Source organism: Heterocephalus glaber, unplaced genomic scaffold, assembly GCF_053883595.1.
Source record: "Heterocephalus glaber isolate CG9 unplaced genomic scaffold, H.glaber_assembly_v1.0 deba00001457, whole genome shotgun sequence".
In the NCBI taxonomy this organism is placed as follows: domain Eukaryota; kingdom Metazoa; phylum Chordata; class Mammalia; order Rodentia; family Bathyergidae; genus Heterocephalus; species Heterocephalus glaber.
This window is the reverse complement of record NW_028258305.1, coordinates 24465136-24491168: the sequence shown is the minus strand read 5'-3', so window position 1 is coordinate 24491168 and position 26033 is coordinate 24465136. Positions and strand designations below refer to the sequence as shown.

Sequence of the window (26033 nt, the reverse complement as noted above, 5' to 3'; positions counted from 1 at the left end):
ACATGTCTACTAGAAGCACTAATATTCCTATCCTTCCATCTTTTTTTTTTTTGTACTGGGCATTGAACTCAGGACCCTGTGCTTACGAGGCAGGTGGCAGTGCCACTGAGCTAAATCCCTGGCCCTTCCTATCCTTGCATCTTGTCCCAAACTCAATAATAATTGATATTGTCAAACTTTAAATTTGCCAGTCAGATGTGTATATAATAGTGTCTCAGATGCTCACTCCTGTAATCCCAGAACTCTTGGGAGGCTGAGGCAGGACTGAAAGTTTGAGTTCAAGCTGAGCAATTTAGGGAGACCCTGTCTCAAATTAAAAAGGGCTATGGATGTAGCTCAGTGCAGAGGCCCTGGGTTCAACTTCCATTTTCATAAAACTAATTTTTTAAAAAGCTGTCATACAATTTGCCTTTCTGATTAGCTCTGAGAACATGTTTTTCTGCTTGTGTTGGTCTTTGAGCTTTCTCTAAACTGAATTTTCCCATCCTTTGCCTATTTTTCTTTTGAATTTGTGTCTTTCCCCTTTATTTGTAGTAGTTTTGTTGTTTTGGTCTTTGGTGCTAGAGCCGTAATGCAAGGCTTCAGATGTGCTAGGCAACCACTATTGCTGGGTCCCTGTACTGTAGTAGTTTTGTTTTGTTTTGTAATACGTTATGGATACTGACCCTTCCTATATGAGTTGCAGTGCTCTGTTGTTATTTTCATGAGTTTGTTTTCTCTTAGCATATGGACTCTTGTTTATCAATTAATCCTGATGGTTTTGTTATTTTTCTTTTTAAGAAATCATCATCTCACTTCCATATAGTCTCTGATGTTTTCTTGTGGGGTTTTTTTTTTTTTTTGGCATAAGGGATCGAACTCGGGACCTTGTGCTTGGGAGGCAGGCACCGGAACCACTGAGCTAAATCCCTGGCCCTCTCTGATGTTTTCTTAACCTTTACACTTTTAAAGGTATAATCAGATGAGCATGGTAGGGGCCATTTTTAATGTAAATTCAAATTCTAAATTCTTTGGAGTAAAATAGGCTTTTTACTGTTTATGAGATTATTCCTAGGTTGTAAAAATTCTGTTACTTGGTTTTTTCCTTTTTTGTGTTTTATGTTTTGTGGTGTGGGGTGTGTGTGTGTGTGTGTGTGTGTGTGTTTTCTTTGTTTCTGTGCAGTACTGAGGATTGAACCTTTGTACTGAGCTACATCTCTGGCCCTATTTTTTATTTTGCACCATGATCTCACTAAGTTGCTAAATTGCCCAGGCTGGGCTCCAATTTGCAATCCATCCTACCTCAGCCTCCAGCGGTTGTGGGTTAGACATGTGCCACCATGCCCAGCTTTCTCCTCGTTTTCTCCACTATTCTTCTAATCTTGGCTGCTACAGTCAAAGTATGAGGATACTCCTGCATCTGTAGCAGAATCCTTGGCAGCGGACAATTGTCCCTGTTCTGTCATACAGATTCATTCTTGCAGCATTTGAAAAAGTCTTTGTTCACCTCTCAAGCATATATATTTAGTTTTAAATCAATCTTGAATTTGCGGTGTGTACTGTATGAACTAAGGAATTTTTTCATACATCTGGCATATTGTGCCAACACAGTGCCACCACTTAATTTCCCAACCACGTGTCTTCCATTTCTAGTGTCCATATTCTGTTGTCTTTTTGTCTAACCTTGTGCAGATACCATACTATAATTACTATAGTCTTGTAAGTGCTAATTCTGGGCTGCAGGTATTCTATTTTATTTACATCTAGTTCCTTTGAATAAAAAATAATCTGTATTCTAATTCTTAACAGCTTGAATCCATTTGGAGATCTAATAATGAAAATTGCTTACTTCCCTTTGATAAAGTACTTTGTGTGTTGCACTTGTATATTTACATTTTAAACTGTAGTGTGATCGATGTCATGATGCCCCCTCACTTTACCAGAACGCTGTTCCTTCCCCTATGAAGCTGAGTCTCTAACAGTGCTGTACCAAGATACATGGGAGCTTGAGGATAAAAGGGAAATTCAGTAGTGATAAGTCGTTATTTGAAATGCTGATATTCACTGTAATGTTGCATTTGCTTTGGTTTCTTTAGATGTTGGATTAAAATATTTTGATTGTCACCCCTTAAATTTTGTCCTCAAGGCAAGTGCCTCCCTCTAGTTCCAGCTGATTAGCTTGTGAATTCCTGGGCCTTTGAAGTGACTGTTTCCCTGGCTTGAGGCGGATTTAGGGTAGTTTTTTCTGGTCAGTGTAATGAAATGTAATGAAATGGGAGCTGCTTGTTGCTCTTAGCTTCTCTTCCTTAGGTGGTGGCATCTTTTAATACTTTGAAGACATGAGGCTGAGAGAAATAAAGCAAGTTATAAAAGGATGTCTTTTATGTAAAAGTTTGTCTCTAAAATGTACTCATTTTTAAATCTTTGATATTGGCAAGCATCTTAGTCAGTGGCATCTTAACAACTAATTGGCCAGGCACCCATCACAGTCACACGTACTTGCACCAGCCTGGCCATACCGATCTACATTTGAGTTCATAGTTGAAGTTGTACACTATTGTGAGAATGTGTTATGACTACACTGCTTTAGCATATGACAGGCAGAGCAGCATTAAGATCTTTGAAAGGTCTAAGCCTTAAAAACCTGTTACAATCACTAGACTGGGAATTTAGCTCAGTGGCGCTGCACCTGACTTGGAAGCTCGTGGTCCTGAGTTCGATTCCTGGTACCAGAAAAATAAAACAATGTAACAACAAAAAAAACCAACTTGTTATAGCTTAGCCAGTGAGGTGGCGCACATCTAAAATCCCAGCACTCAGGAGGCTGAAGCCGAAGGATCACCATTTTAAGGCCAGCCTAGGCTACATAGTGAGTTTGAGGCCAGCTTGAATTACATAGCAAGACCCTGTCTCCAAAAACGAAACAAAACTGTTAAGCATAAAGTGAATGTGTTGGTAAAGTACTGTTTCATAGTTTTTATTTGGCAGCATTTTTATGATATATAAAAAGTGTGGTACATAAAATAATGGAATCTTAGAGTTGATGAAATACAGTATGCAATTTTTTTATGAGTGCATAGTGTGGAAATATTAAGATATGCACAGGAATAGTGCATATCAACTTTAGAACAGTGATTACTTGGGAGTCATTGGAAAAAGTGAGGTTTTAATTTTCTCTTACAAAATGATAAAGATAGCCTGGAATGGTGGAGCACACCTGTAATCCCAGCACCCTGGGGTACTGAGGCAGGGAGATTGCAAATTCAAACCCAGCCCAGGCAATTTAGCTACTTAGCAAGACCCTGTCTTAAAAAATAATAATAAAAAAAAGCATCGAAATGTTAACATCTGTAAAATTCATGTAATAGGTAAAGAATGTCATTTTAAAATTTTCTGTATGCTTGGATTTCTAGTAAAGTTTTGAATTAAAAAAAATTTTAAATCAGTTCATGTTTCTAAATTGTCTTCCACAATTGTCTTCCACCCATCACAAAGAGGGTATTAGTTTATAACCTCTGCAGTATAGAAGAGTCCCCATCCTTCCCACTTTCTCACCAGTGTTGCACATTGCCAGTCTGGCAGTATTTTAACAGTATTTTCCTGGTCTAATTTCCAGTTATTTGACTACTAGTGAGTGAACTTGGTGTCTCATATTGAGCTAGTTATATGTCATCTTTTATTAAAGAATGTTCATATATATTTTCTGTTTATACATTTATTATTATTATATTATTATTATTGTTTTGTGTGTGTGGAACTGGGGATCGAACTCCGGACCTTGTACTTGCAACGCAGGCACGGTGCCACTGAGCTAAATCCCTGGCCCCTGTTATTTTTCCTTTTGATTTGTGAGAGCACTTTGTATTTCATTCCATATGTCATGAGCACTTTGTATTTCATTCCATATGTCATGAGTTATTTTCTCCAGCTCACCATCTGCCTTTCAGTAGTGTGATACTGCTTATAGTTTGTTGTTTTAAATGAAGGATATTGAGGGGTGGGATTAGAAGAACCTCTATCCATACGGAAGTGACCAAATTCCTGAAAAACCACAAGCTCAACATCATAGGTTCCCCACACACCCCACCCTACCTCTCTGCCACCCAAATCTTACATTGTGATACTCTGTTTCTGTACTTTTTCTTACACAACAACTTGTTGTATCTGTTCTTGCTTTTCCTATAAGGGCTTTCAATTCACTGTGATTGGAGAGATACTAGAGGGGATAACATGCTCTGATGTGAAGATTATTGGAAAGTTCTCTTTGATCAAAAAACATACTGTCTTCTAAATCAAATATAGTGGGCTCTGTTTTGCTTTTAAAAAATTGAAGTAGGGCCGGGATTTAGCTCAGTGGTTCCGGCGTCTGCCTTGACAGCACGAAGACCAGAGTTCGATCCCCGGTACCAAAAAAAAAAAAATTGAAGTAAAGTTTACATATAGTAAACCACAAAGATCTTAGGTGTTATTTGATAAATTTTGAGAAGTAACATTCAAAGAATTTAGAACTTTGTAATTTTCTTTAACGGTGTTGTCAACCTTCAGTTGTATACAGTAACTATTTTTTCACATTGTGAGTAAGTAAATATATTATTTTTCTCTTATGACTTTGAACTTTTATATAAATATTTCTATATAATACAACTGGAATTTATGGGTCAGAAATCTAGTGTAACTTCCCCTGAACTTTTTCATTATCCCCTTATGCCAGCTGTCATATAAATCATTGTCTTCCTATTCTTTGGAAATGCTCTTTATTCTATTCCTGTATATACATGTATTTTATGGGCATTTTGTTATCAATCCCATGCCATCTTCATTATCATAGTTTTGTTATACATTTTATTATCTGGTAGGGAAAATGCCCCTTATTATTCATACTCTTAGAAAACATGAGTATGTTTACTCCCTAAGAATGAACTTTTGAATAATATGGGCAATATTCCCCCACCAAATAAAAATCTTCTTAATATGTTGATTGTGCCGTATAGATAGATTAATTTGGAGTCCGGATAAATAGAGATGAGTTCCATTTTAGGAACATGCTACAACTTTTCTTTTGCAGAAGTGTTTATAATGCTTCCAGTACACTTTTACAGTTTTCTCAATACAGTCTACACCTTTATTAAATTCATTGCTTATTTTATATTCTTATGGCTATTATGGATGAACTCTCTCCACTGTCAAAGTTCATACTTTCTTAGTAGACAGTTGGCTTTATTCACTTACCAAAAAAAAAAAATTCATTTCAATTTCTGTCATTCCCACCAGATGGCAGTCTTGGGCACATCTCAGTGCAAACCTGCTGAGAACTCTTGGTGACAAGGCAGTGGCTGGCGGTTTCTACCAAAGAAATACAAGGACAAAAAGGTGCTTTTGTATTGGTTTGGTGGTTATTTTTCCATTAACCTGAAACAGAAATGAGCCCAACGTTACATAGTGTCAAGTTTATCCTGCTATTATTGCCCTTAAATTTGTGGCAACAGAGAAGAGCTGTCACCATGCCCTTCAAAATCACCTTTTCCTTCATGCAATAAACACCTGTGACTTCTTGGTAGCCCTGTGATTTTATTCTAGGGACTCTTCATGATAAAAGTCTGGCTTTAATGTCATTGTTTTCCTTTCCCTGAAAGTATCGTTTAAATTAGAAATTAGTGGTTTTCTAAATGTTTGTAGAAAAACGCCTTGGATTCTGGTTTGTATCATTCCTAGATCTTTTCCTAGATCTCTTCTGAAATGAAGTAGTTTTAAATTTAATATGAAAGGAAGTAGCTTGTTCTATATCAGTGCAAAACTTAATGACCATCTTAAATTAGACCCTTTTTGGCATGCTTTAGGTGACTCCTAAGACCTAGATTGAGGAATACAGGAAATAATAATTACTTGGTCAGGCAAGGAATTGGCTCAAATATTTTCTCATAAGTACTCTTCCAGATGGCTAAAGGATTATGCTTTGAGGCAAGCCCCCCTTTTGTACTTTTATTATAATTCTGTATGTTAATATGCTTTAATAATCAGAGAGTAGTGAACAATTACCCCATCCAGGAACTGTGTGCATTCCCTTTCTGAGAGGTGGTATTCTCACTTTGAGATTGCACACTGCAAGAAGTATGATAAGAAAAAAGGACTTTATGTTTGGTCCTGAGCACACAAGGTATACCATAGTTAATACTTGCTATTTCAAAGAAAATTGATATAAATATTCCAGAAAATTATATAACAACCATTTTGAAGTTTAGTACATAATTTCTTTTATGGGAAACTTTGATTTTTGGATCCCTGGATAATTGTGGTGTAGTTATGTAGAATAACAAACTTCTTTAGTGTGTTAGATGGATTTATTCATGTCTTGTTTAATCTGAGAGTGGATGTTGAAATAGACATTGAAATCTCAGCCGGCTTATCAAGTACTAAGACTTGTCTTTAAGTATGACAAAATTGGAATTCATTAGGATTAGGTGCTTTCCTAATCCTAAGGACCTAAGGATTAGGTCCTTTCCTAGGTAGTTAAGGGTAACCAATCATAAATAAAATTATCAATTAAACTATCAGTTAGCTATCAGTTAAATGCTGGAAGGTTGACTATGTAAAATTATCTTTGAAAAAGAATTTCTAATTCATGATTGATCTTGTTGTATACACACCAACGTATTATATACATATGTATGCACATATATATACACATGTAATATGTACATACAGATTTTTTTAGGGCTTTTGGCTTTTTCAGAGTGGCATACACATTAATCTGGCAGTTAATACAGACTGTTTCCTATCAGAGTACAATAGTATGTTTCTTTCCCTATCAGAAACATACATGTCAATGCTCTTTGCTTTAATGTAAGAAAAAAATGCCAAAATAAACCATACTTTCTAGGCTGATTTTGTATCCCCAAACTGCTCACACCTGCTTGCCTGTTCATTTGAGAAATAAGATGGCCAGTAAAAAGCAAACTGCATGTTTTGTAGTTTTACATAGTTTTGAAGATTTATTACTTGTGTGTTTTTCAGAGATAAGAGTAATAAATGTTACAGTTGGACAGGTCGTTGAATGTGTATTTGTGGAATCTCAACACTGGAAAATAACCTGAGTACAAGTGGTCCCTCCCAAGTCTGGTCCTTCTCAAGGCTGGAGTCTGCTTCCATCTTTGGGCAGCTCAGCCTGTCCTAGTTACTTCTGTTTCTTCCCCTCATTTGCTTTGTTAAGTCTTGGGGCAGACATTTGATCTCAGCTATTATGATGGTTCCCAGCCTTCAACTGTATTTACCATCTAGAACACTTCTCCAAATGCGCTGTCATTTTCTTTTCTTTTTTGTTACACATATAATGATGAATGAATACATAATACATAATGAGTACATTCGTTGTGGGGTGTTGGTACATGTACATGTTGCATCTTAGTCCTTTTTATTTCCTTTAATCCTCTACTCCCACCCCTCTCCCCTTATCCCTTCCCATCTGCAGAAAGTCTGTACTCTGATTTTCTCCCTCTTAAAGTATGCAACACAAAACAACATTTATAGGTAGCAGAATGCTCGTTCTTTTTTTTCCAGTTAATACTCTTATTTAAAACGCCAGTGTGTTAGTACTTTTAAGAGCTTGCAGGACTGGGGCAAGACTCCTCAAAAGACTGCATGTGCTCTGAATCAGATTTAATGCAGCACACAGACATTTACAAGATTAGCTGATAACATCCGCCTACAGAGTAAAATGTAGATCGGTGCAAAAGATCTGTCCACTCGCTAGAGAGCGGAAGAATCTAGTGGAAGGCCTGGAGCCCACGGGAGGCTGAGGAATCTGTGATGGAGGACTTAATGGGCTTGCGCTGGAAAGCCCAAGGGCCAGCACTGGAAAGCCCAAGGGCCAGCACTGGGTCCGGCAGGCCGAAAAGCCTGTGCTGGAAACTGAAGAATCAGTGTGGACCGCCGGGAGCCAACACTCAAGGCAAAGACCGGAGCTCTTCCAAGGAAAAGAACAGCCGTCCTGGACTATGGCGAGGACCAGAGCTCCTTCACGGAAGATCAGCTGAAATCTTTCCCTCCCGTTTTCCTGTTATACTGTTGGAACAGCAGTCCTCCTTAAAGTGGGGCTTCCGTGCCCAGGACCATGCTGACTCAGTTCAGCTGGGTGTTCCTCACTCAGGTTGACCATCAATTAACCACTACATCCAGTATCTTACTAGCTTTTCTGACAACCACATGGTACTATTTTGAGTCCTTCAAGCGTTATTTTTTTTTGCTGCTTTTTTTTGGTACTAGGAATTCAAAGCCCAGGGTCACCCGCATGCTAAGCACATGCTCTACCACTGAGCTCCACCTCCAGTCCTGATTTATTTTTTGTTTTAGTTATTTTTTGGTACATCTTATTGTTTTTAGGTACATCTCCTTATCCTGTGAGTATGTTATGCTTCAGGAAAGGTATTTTTAAAAACAATCTTAGCCAGGTGTGGTGGGACATGCCTGTAATTGCAGTACCCTTGGAGGCTGAGGCAGGAGAGTTGCAAGTTCGAGTCAATCCTGGGCAACAATTTAGCAAGACCCTGTCTCAAAATTAAAAAAATAAAAAGGGCCGAGGACATAGCTCAGCATGAAGGCCCTGGGTCCAATCTTAGTACCACCCCATCCCCCAAATCAGAACAACCAGTTGGTCTGCAACATGAGAGGCAAACGCAGCAATGTAGGTTAACAGGGCAGAACAGGCCTCACCCAAGACGCGGACTGAGATGGTGCAGCAGCTCTCCAGAAAGCAGCAGAAAAGTGCCTTCTACTAAAACCAGGATAGTCCACATTGCACCATATATCTGACAGGAAGTCAAGTGACTTAAGGAATGCTTTTGGGGGAATGTGTTTTCTAATTTACCAGAGATTATCCTGGGGTAGGAAACAGTATAGCCTCAGTCTTTATATCCTCTTTTCCTTAAAAATAAAAAGTGTATTGGGTGGAAGAGAGATGGTACCGTATGAGTATGGCAGAGGAATTGAACTGCACATAGGCGATCTTAAAGGACCAGCTTTGGCTTTCTAGCTTTGAACTCAAAGTTCTTCCAAAGGCCAGTGACATGCTCAGGATGTCCTTTCCCTCATTCTCTTGATTTCTTCAGTCATTAGGACTCAAAAAATAGCAAGCGTGAAAGACATAGTTGGATGGAGAGTACTGCCCAGGATGCAGATAGCTTTGTAAATATATGTCATATATAATGCAGATATATGTCATATATAATGCATATGTAGATGGTGTATTTCTTCGTGCACATTTTTGTATGTAGGCTATGCTCTAAAAAGTTCTTTTTAACCAAAGACCTTGGCTGGGGCAATAACTTTCAGATTTGTTTACATAAGATTTCTGTGTGTTAGTAGAACATAAGAAAATAGTTGAGTAGATGTGGTGGGCATGCTTTGGTGAGTCTGAACTAAAATGTCGATTACATGTTGTAAGGGAAAAAAGTCACTTTGGGGGAGGAGGCACCTTTAAGAAATAGGCAGCCAGGACCAGAGATGTGGCTCAGTGGTGCCCCACCTGCCTGGCAAGTGCAAGGTCCTGAGTTCTATCCTTACGACCGGAAGAAAAAAAAAAAAGGCAGTCGTTAACTTGCAGTAAGCTGATATGCTGTAAGGAATAGAATCAAACCTGTGATGGTTCAAGCATAATAGAAATGTAATTCTTGCTCAGGTATGGTCCTGCCCGAGTAATCCAGGTCAGTGAACTCTGAAAAACTGTGTGATATCTTAGGTCTGAGCTTTGTCCATCTGTCATCTGTATCCAGTAAGCCAAAGAGGAAGAAGGTACTCCTGCCTGAAGGTGTGCACTTTGGTTCTGTTCACACATAATGGCTGAGATGGAGCCACATGGCCAATCTTACCGTAAGTGCAAGATGTGGGGCTGAGAAAGTGTTATGCCTGCATAGGTGCCTCGGCTACAACACAGTTACTATGGAAGATAAGACAACTGGCCATTTCTGCCACAGTCAGCTGTTCTTCAGAGCAGGAAAAACAGATTGCACTGTTTGGGAAAGATGCGTGCATATTAAGGCACTGGACAGAGAAAACCAATAGTGATTCAAACACAAGTTTCAAGAAAGATCCACACACCAGCCAAAATTACTAAAATTGAAAGAAATGGCAACACCATATGTTAGCAAAGATGTGTAACAACTGAAACTGTTGGCATCATTACCCGAGTTCGATCCCCAGTACCAAAAAAAAACTGTTGGCATCGTTGATAAAAATGTAGATGACACAACTACTTTGGAAGCATTTGGGGTTTTTATGAAATAAATATACACCTGTATTATAACCCATCAATTCCACTTCTAGGGCTTTACTTTGGGGAAATGAAATATATGTATAGAGAAAGGGTTCATACAAGAATGTATAAATAGAGTAGAGAGCAGTTCTATTCATAATAAAGTCAAGAGGGAAACAACCCAAGTGTTCATCAGTAGAGTAGGGTCAAAAGAAAAAAAAATTAATTTGGTTAGGAATCTTAACTGACTTACTTGTGATTCTAGAATCAGGCAACACTTCAGTCTATAAAATAGAATTACTCTTCTAATGAGCTCAGTAGAGGAGAGTTGGCTTTATAGATGGAGAAGAGTAGAAGAAAGCAGAAACAGAACAAAAAGCAAATTGGCTTTGTTCATCTTATTTTCCTTGTAATAAAGCAAAAGGGCTGGGGATTTAGCTCAGTGGTTCCGGCGCCTGCCTTGCAAGTACAAGGTCTTGAGTTCGATCCCCGGTAAACACACACAAAAATTAAAGCAAAGAACTTCATTACCACGCAACTGAACCTGTCCTGTTTGGGAATTTGGTATTATAACTCTCCTGGTGTCTCAAGATGTCAGATAAATAATTTTGGCTTAGTGATATGGAACTTACTGTGAGTGAGTCCATTTTGGTTTGGTCTGTTGAGACTAGTACAGGAGCTCAGTCCAAACCAAAAGTCTCTGATAAATTTTACTTAACAATAGGTAAACTGTTGTGTAATCATACAGGAAAATGATCCTCAACCAAAAAAAGAAAGAAAAGAAAAACTATCAATATGTGCAACAACATGGATGGATCTCAAAACATGCCGAATAGAAGAAGCTTTACAACAGAGTATAACCACATGATTGTGATTACATTTAACTATTTTGGGGGGAGTACCGGGGGTTGAACTTGGAACTTGTGAGGCAGGCGGCAGAACCAGTGAGCTAAATCCCTGGCCCCTACATTTAACATTTTTTAAAAAGCAATATAATCCATGGTGCAAAATGATTAGCACAACGTGGTATTTCAATAGAGGAGATTGACTAGGAAGGGGCAGGAGGAAACTTTCTGGGATGACAGGGATATTTGGTATCTTCATAAGAGAGCAGGTGAATGCATTTACTAAAATGTAGCACAGGGCCGGGGCTTTAGCTCAGTGGTTCCAGTGTCTGCCTCGCAAGCCCAAGGTCCCGAGTTCGATCCCCGGTACCAAAAAAAAATGTAGCACATAATTCACTTGAGATTTATGCATTCCATTGGATGTAAATTTTACCTCAACAGATAAAATTTATAAACAAATATGACTTTAATGATATGCCTGCTGAAGTGTTTAGGAGGAAAGTTGGATATTTGCAGTTTATTTTAAAACACATGAAGTAATTTGGGGCTATGGATGGTGGTTCAGTGGTAGAAAGTTGCATGTACAAGGCCCTTACTTTGATCCCTAGCACCACAAAAAAACAAAAACTAAAATGGATTGATAAACAGAACGATGCATAGGAGGACAGATACATAATAAAGTATACTAAATGTCAACAGACTTCACAAATATCCAAGATAGAGAAATAGAGACTTATTTACTCTCCTACATTGTACAACCAGAAAAACCAGGCAAATACATCATGAAACAAAGGTTTGTGTGAAAAGAAATCATCTGGGGCCTGAAACAATCACTTGAAAGAAGTAAGCAGAACAATTCCCAAGACACACATGGATTTGAGAGCACCTTGTGTTCTCATGAATCAGAGCAAAACAACTTCACAATACAAAGCACCAGGAAATGAATCCTTAAAAGAGTGGGAACTTAGCAATGAGGCTAAGTTATCTCCTGTTGAAATGTATCTCTGGATCCATCCTTACAAATTCTATCTGTAAATTAAGCTGATTTATAGATTAAGTTAAATCCTAATCAAAATCCTAGCAGCCATTTTTTGGTAGAATTTGATGAGCTGATTTTAAAATTTATAGGAAAATGCTTGAGTAACTGAAACAACTTTGATAAAGAAAGAATAAGTTGGAGAGTCTGTACCATTGGTGTAAGAGTAACTTACAAAGCTACAGTAATTAAGACAATGTGGCAAGGTGTGGTGATGCACACCTGTAATCTCTGGCTGAGGTAGGAGGATCACCTTGAGTTCAATGCCACCCTGGGCTCCATGATGAGTTTAAGGCCAGCCTGAACTACATAATGAGACCCTGTCTCTTAAACAGTAAAAAAAAAAAGACATGTGGTTTGCTGTCAGACTCTATATAGCAATAGAACATAATAAGAGTCCAGAAATAGACCCACCCATGTATGGTCACTTGGATTTAAACAAAGATGACAGAAGAACCCAAGAGAAGAAAAGAAAGTCTGTTTAACATACAGTTCTAGAAATCATGCTTAGTCATATGCAACCACACTGACCACAAAAATAAAATCAATCTTTACCTCCCTTATCTTATACTACACAAGAATGACCTAGAAATGAATCAGAGACTTAACAGAGCTAAAACTAAAATTTCTGAATAGTAGTATTGGAGGACCTTGGGTAGCACAACATATAGATAAGACATAGCATAATAATAACCACCATAAAAGAAAATGTTGATGAATATTGATGAATTTGACTTAATCAAAATTATAAACTTTTACTGAAAATAGGCAAGCTTTAGTCAAAATGTACCTAATTTTAAAAAATTCATAATAAATAATGCGTACAACTCAATACAAAAAGCATAAGTGGGTAAAATATTGAAGTAAATATCATTTCAGTAAGGAAGATAAATGCTAAATAAACACCAATTCATTGTTATTGTATCAGTCAGTGCTCACTAGAGATATATTTAATGCAATATATATATATATATATATATATATATATATATATATATATATATGAATTTGCAAGGTAGGCTTATAATGGCCACCCACAGAGTCAGGTGTGGAAGAGTGCAAAAGAACCATCTGCACACAGGATCCAAAGGATCCAGTCAAAAGTTGAAGACCCAGAGCTCTCTGTAGTGTCCCATGCAAGTCTGTATCAGGAGGCCAAAGGGTCTTCACTGGAAGGCCGAAGAGCCTTTGCTGGAACCCAGGAGATGGTATCCAAGGTGAAGGTGAGGAATGGAGCTCCTCTGAAGAAGCAAGCCTTCCTTCTTTGTTTCTCATTTATTCCATTCCATTGGTTGATGCCACTCACACCCAGGGTTAGCCTTCTGTCTTCAGTAAATCCCTTCAAGTACACCCAGAAATATGCTAATCCAGTTTAGTTGAGTGTTTCTTCCTCAAGTTGACACAATCAGTTAACTATCACATTAGTCATTAAGGAAGTGCAAGTTATAACAGTCCTCACTAGGATGAAGTTACAAAAAACTGGCATTGCCAATTCTCAGCAAGAATGTGGGGTAAATGGAACTCTCATACCTTGCTCATGGGAAGGTAAAAAGTTCTAGCCACTTTAGGCAGTTTCTGAAACTTCAACATTATACTAACCTTATTGTTACTGGGTTCTGAGATTCTATAGACTCTTTCCAGGTCCTTGGTATTCTGAACAAAGAATTGGACAAGACACTCAAAAAAGTTAGTGAGATAGATGTAAAAATCCTCAATAAGATATTGGCAAACAGAATACAGAGGGTCATGAAGAAGATCATGCACCCTGACCAAGTTGGATTTATCCCAGGGATGCAGGGATGGTTCAACATACTTAAATCAGTAAATGTAATACGCTATATTAACAGAGATGTGGAAAAAAACATACGATTATCTCAATAGATGCAGGAAAAGCATTTGACAAAATCCAACACCCATTCATGATAAAAACTTTACAGAAAATTGGAATAGATGGCCTTTATCTCAACCTGATAAAGGCTATCTATGAAAAACCAACAGCCAACATTGTACTAAATGGTCAAAAACTGAAAATGTTCACACTAAAATCAGGAACAAGACAAGGATGTCCACTATCACCACTCTTGTTCAATAAAGTTCTGGAAACATTAGCCAGAGCAATTAGACAAGGGAAAGAAATAAAAGGAATAAAGATAGGAAAAGAAGAAGTTAAACTGTCATTATTTGCTGATGATATGATGCTCTACATAGAAGACCCAAAAAACTCTGCCAAAAGACTTCTAGACTTAATTGACAGATTCAGTAGAGTAGCGGGATACAAGATCAACACTCAAAATCAATAGTCTTCTTATGCACAAATAACAGACTCACTGAGAGAGAAATTAAGGAAACAATTTCTTTCATAATAGCATCTAAAAAAATAAAATATCTAGGAATCAATCTAATGAAGGAAGCAAAAGACCTGGAGACATGGCTGGGGGTATCACAATCCCCAACTTGAAACTATATTACAAAGCTACTGTGATAAAAACAGCATGGTACTGGCAAAGAAACAGACCTGAGGATCAGTGGAATAGATTAGAAGATGCAGAAACAACTCCAGATGTACTCAGCTACCTCATCTTTGACAAAGGAGCCAACCACCCTCATTGGAGGAAAGATAGCCTATTTAATAAATGGTGTTGGATTTCAACCTGCCAAAGATTAAAACTAGATCCATACCTATCACCATGCACTAAACTAAGGTCAGAGTGGATTAAAGATCCAAATATTAAGACAGAAACAACTTGCTTGAAGATAAGTTAGGTAGAACTCTTGAAGACATTGGCATAGAAAAAGACTTTATGAACAAAACCTCAGTAGCACAGGAACTAGGACAAAGAATCAATAACTGGGATCTCTTCTTATTAAAAAGTTTCTGCACTGCAAGAGAAATACCACCAACAGAGCTAAGAGACAACCTACAGAGTGTGAAAAAATGTTTATCAGCTGTTCCTCAGATGAATACTATCTAGAATATATAAAGAACTTAAAAAAAATTAGACCTCCCCCAAGTACAAAGATCCAATTCAAAAATGGGCATCTAAAATGAACAGACATTTCTCAGACAAAGAAGTAAAAGCAACAAATAAACATATGAAAAAATGTTCAACATCGCTGGTCATTTGAGAGATGCAGATGAAAACAACACTGAGATTCCACCTCAACCCGGAAAGAATGGCTGCTATCTAGAAATCAACCAATAACAAATGCTGGCGGGGGTGTGGAGAAAAAGGAACCCTTCTCCATTGTTGGTGGGAGTGCAGACTGGTGCAACCACTGTGGAAATCCGTATGGAGATACCTCAAAGAACTAGGATTAGAGGTCCCATTTGACCCAGCTATTCCTCTACTGGGTATCTTCCCAAAAGAATTAAAAGAATCATACCACAGTGATATATGCTCACCCATGTTTATAACAGCACAGTTTGTAATAGCTAAAGCTTGGAAACAGCCCATTTTCCCATCAACTGGAGACTGGATAAAGAAGTTTTGTTTTTTTTATATAAAATGGAGTAGTACTCAGCCATAAAGAACAAGAAACTGGAGACATTTATAGCTAAATGGATGCACATTGAGGCCATACTCTTAAGTGAAATAAATAGTAGGACATGCATGTGTAAATACCAAATAGTTTTCCTGGTGTGAGAAACTAAAAGTGTAAATAAAGATCAAAATGTATAATTGATAATGTGAAATAGGAAGAAAAAGTCTAAAGGGGCAGGGGAAGTGGGAGGGGGAGGGGAAAGGAAAGCAGGGAAAGAAAAAAATATGAGAAAAGATAAAAATGGAAACAAAGTCTTTGTAAATAGGGAAGGGTGGTGGGGGTGAGGGGAGGGCAGGGGAAGGGGGAAAAAATAAGAACCAAGATACATCATGTACAGGTACAACTTCCCAATGATGAATGTAACTCTATTGTATACCTAAAATGTACCAATAAACTTAATGAAAAAAGTTAGATTTTACATTTATTAAAGGTAGGAAAACAAGTATGCTCTGCAGAGTGAGAGCAGGTCACTGTGAGAATTCACAGTGGCCATGAGATTAATGGCAGAGAACTTTTGTATCCTTTATTCTTTGGGCTGAGGTTAGATTTTGTCCCATCAAAAACCTGCTTGGGGCTGGGGATTTAGCTCAGTGGTTCCGCCGCCTGTCTTGCAAGCGCAAGGACCCGAGTTCGATCCCCAGTACCAAAAAAACCTGGTTGATTTCACATCAGAAGAATTGAATACAGCACTTTCTGATTGGTCCCAGGTCCAGGGCTTGGAAACTATTCCATCCATGTGACCTAGACCTCTATGATTGACAGGTCATGCCTTGTTGCTCAGCCAGTTGGCCAGGCCCTAATCTGCCTCAGTATAACTCAGCAATTCTACTCCTCAATATTTGCCTAAGAGAAATGAAAACATATTTACACAAAACTTGTATACATGAATATTGGCAAAAATTTGTGAGCTCTGTATTTGTTTACATGCATATGCACAAAAAACATGTTCATAGATGTTCATAAGGTCTTTATTTATAATAGCCCCAAATGAGAAATACCCCAAAAATCTATCAGCTGGTTAATGCATAAACCATATCCATACAGTGCTTATTTTGCAATAAGAATGAACAAACTACTAATTCATTCAGCAACATGAGTGAATCTCAAAACATCCTAGACAGACACAAAAGACTAAAGACTGTATAAATTGATTTATCTAAAAAGCTAGAAAAGACAAACTTGTAGTGATAAGAAGCAGATCAGATGTTACCAAGGGCTTTGTTGGAGGGAGGAGGCTGAGGAATCTTTGAAGGGTGAAAGAACTATTGTATTTCGTGGTGGTGGTGATTACATAACTGTACCCTTGTGTTATAACTCAGCAGCCAGGTGTGGGTGGATTACATGTCTATAATCCCAGCCATCTGGGTGCCTTAGGCAGGAAGATAGCTAGTTTGATCCTAGCCTGGGAAACTTAGTGACTTGGTGAGTGGGATTTAACTCAATGCAAAGGCCCTGGGTTCAATCTCTAGTATACTACGAAAAGCTAAATCATACATTTCAAAGTGGTAAGTGTGTATTTTATACCTCATTAAGGTTATAGCACTTTAAAAAAAGAGAATAATATAGATGTCAGGTTTTTTTGTATTCATTATAAATTCTTTCACATCTACCAAACAAAGTTTGATGATTTTATTTTAAAATATACCAAAAAATAAGAACTTGAGATGAAACTCAGAAGAGTAGTCTGTCTTTTATGCCTTGAGGTACTTATGACATGAACACTTCCACGTGACCTGTTTAAGGTAAGTAGCCACAGAGATTTGCTATTTATGTATTTATTTGGTAGTTATATAGATAATACTTGAATGTATTTATTAACCTGGATAATTTAATAACTTTCTTGATCAATCTTTGGGAGATGGTGGGGTTGGAGTAAGGAGCAAAGTGAGTATAAAGTGCTTTGCAAGTAACCCACTTAAATAGGCTGAATTCTGAGCTAGTGAAACTCATTGACGCTGTTTTGTTTTATAATACTATGTGCTATCCTCACTCAACAATCAGGAAGTCCTGCTGGTAGACTCTACTTCAAAATATTGTAAAAGTAATTAAAATTGTATTGAAGTCCTACTGCAGGAGATGTCCATAGTTGATTTTTCTTTCCTCTGAAAAGCAGCTGTCTTGTAATCTTTTCAGAGAACATGTGCATAGCATCCTCTCTAATGCAGCATTGCCAAGACCAAACAATTTCATGTGCTACTAAAATGCCTTCATTTTATTATAACATTTATTTCAATGTCTCTTCAAGCTTAGGAATGTAGGATCTTAAGCAAAGATTGTTACCCAAACAGCGAGGTCATGTTCCACAGTGACAAAGAATGAAACTGGATGGAGGAGTGTCTTAGTTACTTTTCTCATGCCTAAGACAAAATACGCAACACCCAGTGTTGAAGGAGGAAAGGTTTATTTTGGCTTACAATTTATAGAGGTTTCAGTCCATAGTCTGCTGGCTCCAAGGCTGGGCGGCATTGCAGAGGGGATCGCAGGGGAGAAAAAGTCCATGGCGAAGCAGGACAGGTAGAAGGCAGCCAACAGTGAAGTAGTAAGCAGCATGTCATAGCAGCTGTTCTCTTCCTGTCACTTATATTTTATCCAGGCTGCCTGGTAGCACTCACACCCAGGATGGGGCACCCTTAATCTTAGCATTGCACCATTAAACCCAACATCTTTTTTTTTTTTTTGAGACAGGGTCTTGCTTTGTAATTTAGTCAGACTTTAAACTAACTATGTAGCCCAGGCTGGCCTTGAACTCAAGGTAATCCTCCTGCCTCACCCTCCCAAGTGCTGGGATTACAGGTGTGTACCACCATGCCCAACTGACATCACATCCTTAATCTCAACATCACACACCCTAGATTCAGCCACCTCCAAAAAGCCCCAGTGTAGCCACATGAGGTTTTTTGGGGGACATCTAGGTACAAGCCTTAACAAGGAGTTAGGGTGCAAGTAAATTTATTTAAAAGATATAAAGGGAAGGACAGGCAAGGAAATGGAGCTCTTGGTTGCTGGAGAGGGTCCTGAGCAGGATACCCACAAAGGCTCTTTGTCTAGGGTTTTTAAGGAGTTTAGAAGGGACCTTGGGCCAATGTGTAAATGATATGATCTCTAATCTCTACCCTATAGGGGACTATATACTTTCCAGGGTCCAATCTTTGTAGTGTTCACACAGTGCCTGGGCAGGGATCATCAGACAGGCAATTGGCTCAAGAGTGCATGGGCCCTGGCAGATGTTTTTGTGAGATTTTTGAAGGGTGGTGACTCTGGCATCTCCATTTTGGTCTTCCTAACTCCATTTTGGGACTCCCTACTGCTAATAGAATCCTAACTCCTGTCTCACTAACTCCTATCTCATTCCCCTCTGTGAAGAGGTGACCCTAACTGCCATTCTAGCTGTTTCTTGCTCTACAAGGACAACAAGAAGAGGTCGAGAGTCAGGAGCATTCTCTAAAGGGCTTGTCTAATGGCCTGTGATAGAAAGCAGACAGGCTCTCCATGGCAGGTTCCAGACAGGATCTCCATGGCAGATTCCATCTGCATAACCAACTGAAGTTTAATAGACTCTAGATGGAAGGAAACAAAGCGAACAAGGAGAATGAGTAACAGGGTCTAAAAACACAGAGAAGCAGCAAGAACATCAACATTGGTATGAAGGGCCCATCCCCAAAGGGGATCCTAGCCAAGTCTCTTAGTTAAAGTTGGCAATACTTGCCATCCCTTCTAGGGCTGGTATTACTAGATGTTGATGGGAGCCTACTCCAATGAAACAAAGGATAAGAAGTGAAGGTAGGGTTCCAGCCATGTTACCTAGACAAAAAGCAATTGAATCATTGCCAGGATAGGGTCTACCCATCACTGGGATGTGGTGTAAGACTACTTATTCACCATGTTGGCATCTGAAGAGATTTCATCCCCCAGGAAGCAGGCATATCAAGCTGAACCATTTTGGAAACCTTTTGAAATACTTGGACCTCCTAGTTTTGCTGCTATCCTCTTTTCCATTTTGGTAGGGCAAAATCTTATCATATAATATCCTTTCTTAGCAAAGTATATCTTCATACTTATAACTTTGTATTTCCTTTTCTGTCCTACTTACTGGTTGCCTTCTGTAACAAGCCTAGTAGTTACTCGGATTTTTAAATGCTCCTGGAACATTTGTTTTTCTTTAGCTTCACAGTGAATTTATAGATGTCTATATTTTAATTAGGAAGAACTGACTAACCAACAGACCTACTGGTGGCCTTGAATACCATCCTTATCTTAGCCTGAACACAAAGCAGCAGAAGAGCAAGTTAACCCTGTAATTGCAGTTTAAGAACTATTCTAACACACAAGAGATGTTCTAAGCATGCCAATTAGACAAAAATACAAATTGAAATGAGGATCCAAAAGTAAATTTATCAGTCAGCAAAGATGTAATTTGGTAAGTGGGAGTGGTAGAAGAAGAGTTTGAGCAACAGAAAGAATGTGACTCAGGAAGGAGACAAAGAATTATGGGCAGGACCACCAGAACTCAAAAGCAACCAAGGCAAAACATTCAGGATGAAGGAAAAGATTATGGGACAGAAACATTTTATTCTTTTTTGTGCACAAACATAAAACCTAAACCTAGCAGATGCATGGAAGTTTTGAGTCCAACAAAGCCTAAAATGCTCCATTCCATGACCAAGTTTTCCCTTCATGGAAATCTTTAAATTAGTGGATGCTGTAATGGATTATGACTATCTGACCCATGCCTTCGAAAGTGCAACCAGACAATTAAGAGGAGACAACAAGATGTGGGGTCTTTCTTACCTCCTGGTTTGGCTTGCCATGAAAGGGAATCATGACAGAGAAAGCAGATTCATTCCTTCTAATACCTTCAGTGAGTTAAGGCAGCGTTATGTTCACAGATCATTGGCTATGGAGAGCCAAGAGCACCTACGGTAGAGATTACCCTCTTGACAGTAGAAAGATCAAATTGGAAAGGAAAACTGAGACTGGGAAAAGTGAAAGCAAAGAGTGTAAGAAAGTGTAGACTTTACTCGCCTCCTCTTGGGATCCCAGACAAGTCCCCAGATATGTCACTGGAATGCTGGTGTCATGATCCATGGTGACAAAGAATGAAACCACAGATGGAGAAGGTAGGATGCAAGCAAATTGGTTTAAAAGATATAAAGGCAAGGAAATAGAGTTCCCCACTACTCAGGAAGGGGTCCTGAGCAGGATTCCCAAAAGAGCTCTCTGCCTAGAGGTTTTAAAGAGCTTTAGAAGGGAGCACAGGCTGTTGTGTAAGCAATATAATCTCTACCCTATAGGAGGCGACATGGTTTTCAGGGTCCAGTCTATATAGTGTCACACAGTGCCCATGCAGGCCCATGCATGCTTGAGCCAATGGCCTGTCTGATCATGTTCTAGGAGGGTCCCAGACAGCTACAACACACTTGCAAGATAGTTTGGTTTGGGTTTTTTTTTTGTTGTTGCTGTTTTTATTTTTTATTTTTTTTGAGACAAGGTCTCACCATGTAGTTCAGGCTGGATTTGAACTCACTGTGTACCCCAGGCTTCTCTCAAACTCAGCGTGATCCTCCTGAGTGCTGGGATTACAGGTGTGCACCACCACAGCTGACTACCTGGAAGATGTTTTTGTAAGATCTCTGGAAGGTGGCAACTTAGCTGACTCCATTTTGGGTACACTGTCCTTATTGCTTAACATAATCCTAACTCCTGTCTCAATAGGGCCTTAGGGTGATATTCTTTGAGTCTGTTGGTGTTGTGACTTTTTTTGTGATGATCTCTTAACATATGTGGTTATTTCTCTTTATTCTGTAGGTTAGGAGTCGACAAACTTTGTAGAGGGCCAGAGAGTAAATATTTTATGCTTTGAGGACCATATGGTCTCTAAACCTCAACTACATTGCTATGGGAAGCAGCCATAACAACCTAGAAATGAATGAAAATGGCTGTTTTCCATTAAAATTTTGTCTACAGAAACAGGTTTGGGGTGGATTTGGCCCGGGCTCAAGTGTACAGGATATAAACATCACCCAGAATAAATATGCAACTTGTTACAACCAAGTACTTACGTAGTCTAATAACATAGTATTTCAATGAAGAGAACTAATGCTGAATTATAAAGTGTTCAACAAGGCCCTGTATCGAAATTTAGAGTATGTACATGCTGGGACTCTGTGTGACTCACTGGTATACAAAAAAAATTTCTAATTTATAGAAAATGTGAATATGAAGATATTTACCCAAGATAGCTTTTAGAAATATTTCATGAATTAGATCACCACTTCAGTTGATACAGTATGGTTTAGTAAGAAATGTAAAATTGAGACAATAACAAGCACGCTCTCTCTTTCCATATATATATGTATATATATATATATATTCCATATTTTCCATGGGTTTATGGTGCTAGGGATCAAACCTAGGGCCTTACACATGCTAGAAAAGCACTCTACCACTAAGCTACACCTCAGCCCCAGATTGTACTTTTTATTTTTTAATTTTTGTATAAGTTGGTCCAACTTTATTGTAATCGGTTACAAAAGATAAATAAGAACTGATATCTTTGGTTTTAAGCCCTTTAGAAATCTGAGTTACGTCTTACTACAGAAGAATATAAATTAGTTAAAAGTACAGTATAAAAACAAATGTTTACAAATGAATAGTATCACTAAATGTTTGTAAATGGTTTCTTCTTACTTTACAACTATTAACAGTGCTTTAAAAAAAATTCCAATAACCAGTTTGGAACTGACTGAGAAAACCCACACTTGGTCTAACATGAAAGATGTTCACAGAGAGCTCAGGCCACAACCTTCACATACTACTGGATGTTGGAAGATGTTTGTTGCTAGATGAAAACATTTTGTATTTTTTTCTAATTAGGGAAAATTATACTCACACATAAGAAATCATCTCTCGCTTTACAAATGCAAAATAAATTCTTTTCGGGTCTCCATGTTAGAGAGACTTTCTTTTTTAGCTTTAGGCAAAACATTACATCTTTTGAAAAATGTATTTAGCAGAACTCAAGTCCTGCACTAAAGCACAGAAATAGAGGAGCGGGTCCTGAGACCTCAGGCTTTTGTGCCAAACACTTAGGAAGGTCAAAGTTTGCCTTTAGAGATTAGAATTCAACATAGAAAACAAATGCAGTTGTCAGACAACTCTTCCTAATTTACAGCAAAACTCTACAACATAGCAAAACTCCATTTTACCTTAAAGAACTTAACATTTCGCAAACTTCAAATTTAAAAAAGAATCATTCCAAGTCCCAGTGTAGATCATGAGCCTAGTTAGACCCTACCATCAGAAAATAAACTTTTACATTTTTCTAGTCTTCCTGTAAGTGTGGTACTTTTGGCTGACAGATAAACATCACAGACGGAATCTGCTGCTCAGGAACACTTTTCTTTTTGCTCTACCGCTGAAGTCCGTCCCCAGCCTCAAGGGACACCCTTTTGGTCTGGTAACGGAAAACGGTAACTTCTTCAGCAGTCTGTTGGAGGAAATTTTGCCCTGATAGGGCTCTCGCCACTCACTGTTTTTGTGCGACTTTTCCATAGCTCCCTCTTCCCGCGTCGTAGTCCTGCCGGTACCCAGCGAGAACCTGGCCTCCAGATCGCCCGCGCCCTTACTGCCTGCCCTCCTTGAAGCCCGCGTCCCAGTCTATGCTAATGATCCTGTGGTCCAGACGAGTTCGATTTATGAAACGGATGGCATTTTCTGCCTCCTAAAAAACAGAAGCCACATGCTGTTTTCTTCATTCTGTCCAAGCCAATAATGACCTTCTTTATGTCACCACTTTTGCTGAAGAGTTCATAAATTTGTTCTTCGGTTGTGTAAAAGAAAAATTTCTGACATACAATGTACAACTTTTCTTCAGTAATTTTTCTTGCTCTTCATTGTTACCCCGAAAGTGCTGGTTCCAGTACTGGCTCAGTTCCACGTAGGAGTCGCTGCGCAAGGCCTTCAAGAGGCCACCCCTAAGAGGTAGAACTGTACTTTTTAATATCTAACATGTAATCTAAGATTACCATTACTCTTGTTAAAACATCCCAATAAATCAAATTCACTCATATGAAACATGTTGCTCTACAATTTTTTGTAACTGGTTATAAGGAGTAGTTAGGGACTTAGCTAACATCTATGACTAGAATTGATAGAGCTTGCCATGTTCCTTGTATTTAGATCATTTCCTTCGACTTTAAAGCAGAATCAATGGAGGATGTCCAAAGGATCAATTATGATTTAAGCAAAGGTACTATCACTAGATAGAATTTACAAAAGCTAAGAGCCCTTTCCTTGTGGCTTTATCATTCATATTAATCTATTTTAAAAGGTAGAAATAGGATCAAAATGAATATTATAGGAGGCACTATCTTCTGCTCCCTCTAGTCCAGTGGTAATGAACCTATGGCACATGTGCTTCAGCAGGCTGTTTGTATCATTGAAAGCTCTAAAAGGTTTGCCATCACTGCTCTAGTCTCTTCCTACTCAGTGTTTGCTATCAAAGAGAACTAATATTTATGACTTACTGAGAACTTTCTAGCTGCTTCTTGGGATAAGTGCAAATAGAAAAATCACCTCTAAACAGACCATTCTTATTTTGTGAAGAATAATTTGAGAAGTTCCCTTTAGTCTTGTACAAGTAGCACTGAGTAGACCACATTGTCCTGAGACACGGACCTTAATGCTAACTGTAATTTTTATTATATTAACAAAACAACTTTTATCACAACATAGGCTGCACTATGCAAAGCTCTTTGCTGGAGAGGGAGCTGACCAGTTTTTACAAGAAGAGCCCCTAAATACTAGTTGGAAGTATGTATATGCTATTCTGTTCAATTCTTACAACAACTCCGTAAAGTAAGTATAAAAGCTGAGATCCAAAGAGACTAAATAATTTATCCAAGGCCACAAAGCTCCAAAGTTGCCTTTGGACTCAAGCCTATGGATTGGCCCAAGATCTATACTTTCCCATCTCACCAGGCTGAGTGAACATGAATTCCTAAACTGTATCTCTGTCAGCAAGAGCAGTAGGAGCACTGGGCTGTGCCCCTGACACGTAAGACAATGAGCAAGTCATATGGTCACTCAGTGGCTTAGTTTCCTCATTGACAAAAGAAGGCATTTATCAGTGGTTCTCAAAACTCAGAACTTGAATCAAAGTTTGTTCTTATCTATCACAAAATTGGAAGACAAGGACATATTGTTCTCATAAAGCTACATTTCATTCTATTTAAAGAACTAACCTTTGATCTAAGGTTATATTCTTCTTACATGTTTTGCTGTTCACAGTGTTCCTGTTATACAAGAAACAGATAGATTTTTTTTTAATATTCTATTGAGTGACTGATGTTTGTGTCCTGACGCAAGTTCTAACACAGTGTTCTCAGGTTATTTTGAAAGTAACATAGGACTATGTAATGCATGGTCCTTGAATTTACACCAAGACTATTCATGGCAATATATCAGCCAGTGCTATATTTAAAGTTTCCCAGAACAGCTGAGTGTATGAATTTGAAATGTTTGCCACATAATAAATATCTTAGTTCATTTTCTGTTGCTGTAACACAATGCCTGAGACTGGGAAACTTATTAAGACTAGAGATTTGTTTCTGGAAAGTCCAAGGTTGAGGGGTCCCTATCTAATTAGGGCCCTCTTGCTGCATTATTCCATGTTGGAAGGCAGAAGGCCAAGAAAAGAAAGGTCTGGACTCACTTGCATAAAAATCCACTCCCTGAATTACTAATGCACTCCTGCAAGAACTACGTTAATCCATCCATGAGGAGGGGCCCTCATGACTTCATAAGGGTCCTACCTCTCAACACTGTTGCCTTAGCGAATAGTTTCTAGCTCACAAACTTTGAGGGAACACAAAGATGATGTGGTATTGAGCCAACATAAGATAATACATTGAGGAAATCCATGAGAAAACCAAGGACTCCAGCTAGCTGCCAACATCACTTCACTCAGGAATATAAATGGATGACAAGCAAGCACATGAAAAGGTCATCAGGGCCATTAGTCACTAAGAAAGTACAAACTAAAGCCACAGTGAGATGCTACTACACAAGAATCACCAAAGTTAAACAGACTTAACAGCAAATGCTGGCAAGGATAGGAGAACTGGTCCTCTCCTGTCCCACTCAAGGCAATGCTAAGTGGCACAAACACTTTCTAAGACAGTTTCACGATTTCTTAAAAAGTTATACTTACCATATCATCTAGCAGTTCCATGGCTAGGTGTTTACTGAAGAGAAAAAGAAGCTATATCCTTATAAAGACATATATCATTATTCATAGCAATTTTATAGATAATACTCAAAAGCTGGGAGAAAACATTGACTGTCCACTTATAACCTGTGATATAGCCTTAAAATGGAATGCTACTCA

At 38.5% G+C, this 26033-nt stretch overlaps 1 protein-coding gene and 1 pseudogene across 1 annotated transcript in view; one reads left to right on the top strand and one right to left on the bottom strand.

Moving 5' to 3' along the window:
• The window catches only part of Ppm1b (protein phosphatase, Mg2+/Mn2+ dependent 1B), an 82165-nt gene extending 76629 nt beyond the window's left edge, over window positions 1–5536 (top strand). The window contains exon 6 of the mRNA XM_021253810.2: window positions 5251–5536. Within this exon, the coding sequence (XP_021109469.1) occupies window positions 5251–5301 (51 nt within the window). The 3' untranslated portion in view covers window positions 5302–5536. The remainder of the gene's footprint in view (window positions 1–5250) is intronic.
• A 16763-nt stretch (window positions 5537–22299) lies between these two features.
• Window positions 22300–25877, bottom strand: LOC101712318 (nuclear cap-binding protein subunit 2 pseudogene; annotated as a pseudogene).
• Between the last annotated feature and the right edge of the window lie 156 nt (window positions 25878–26033).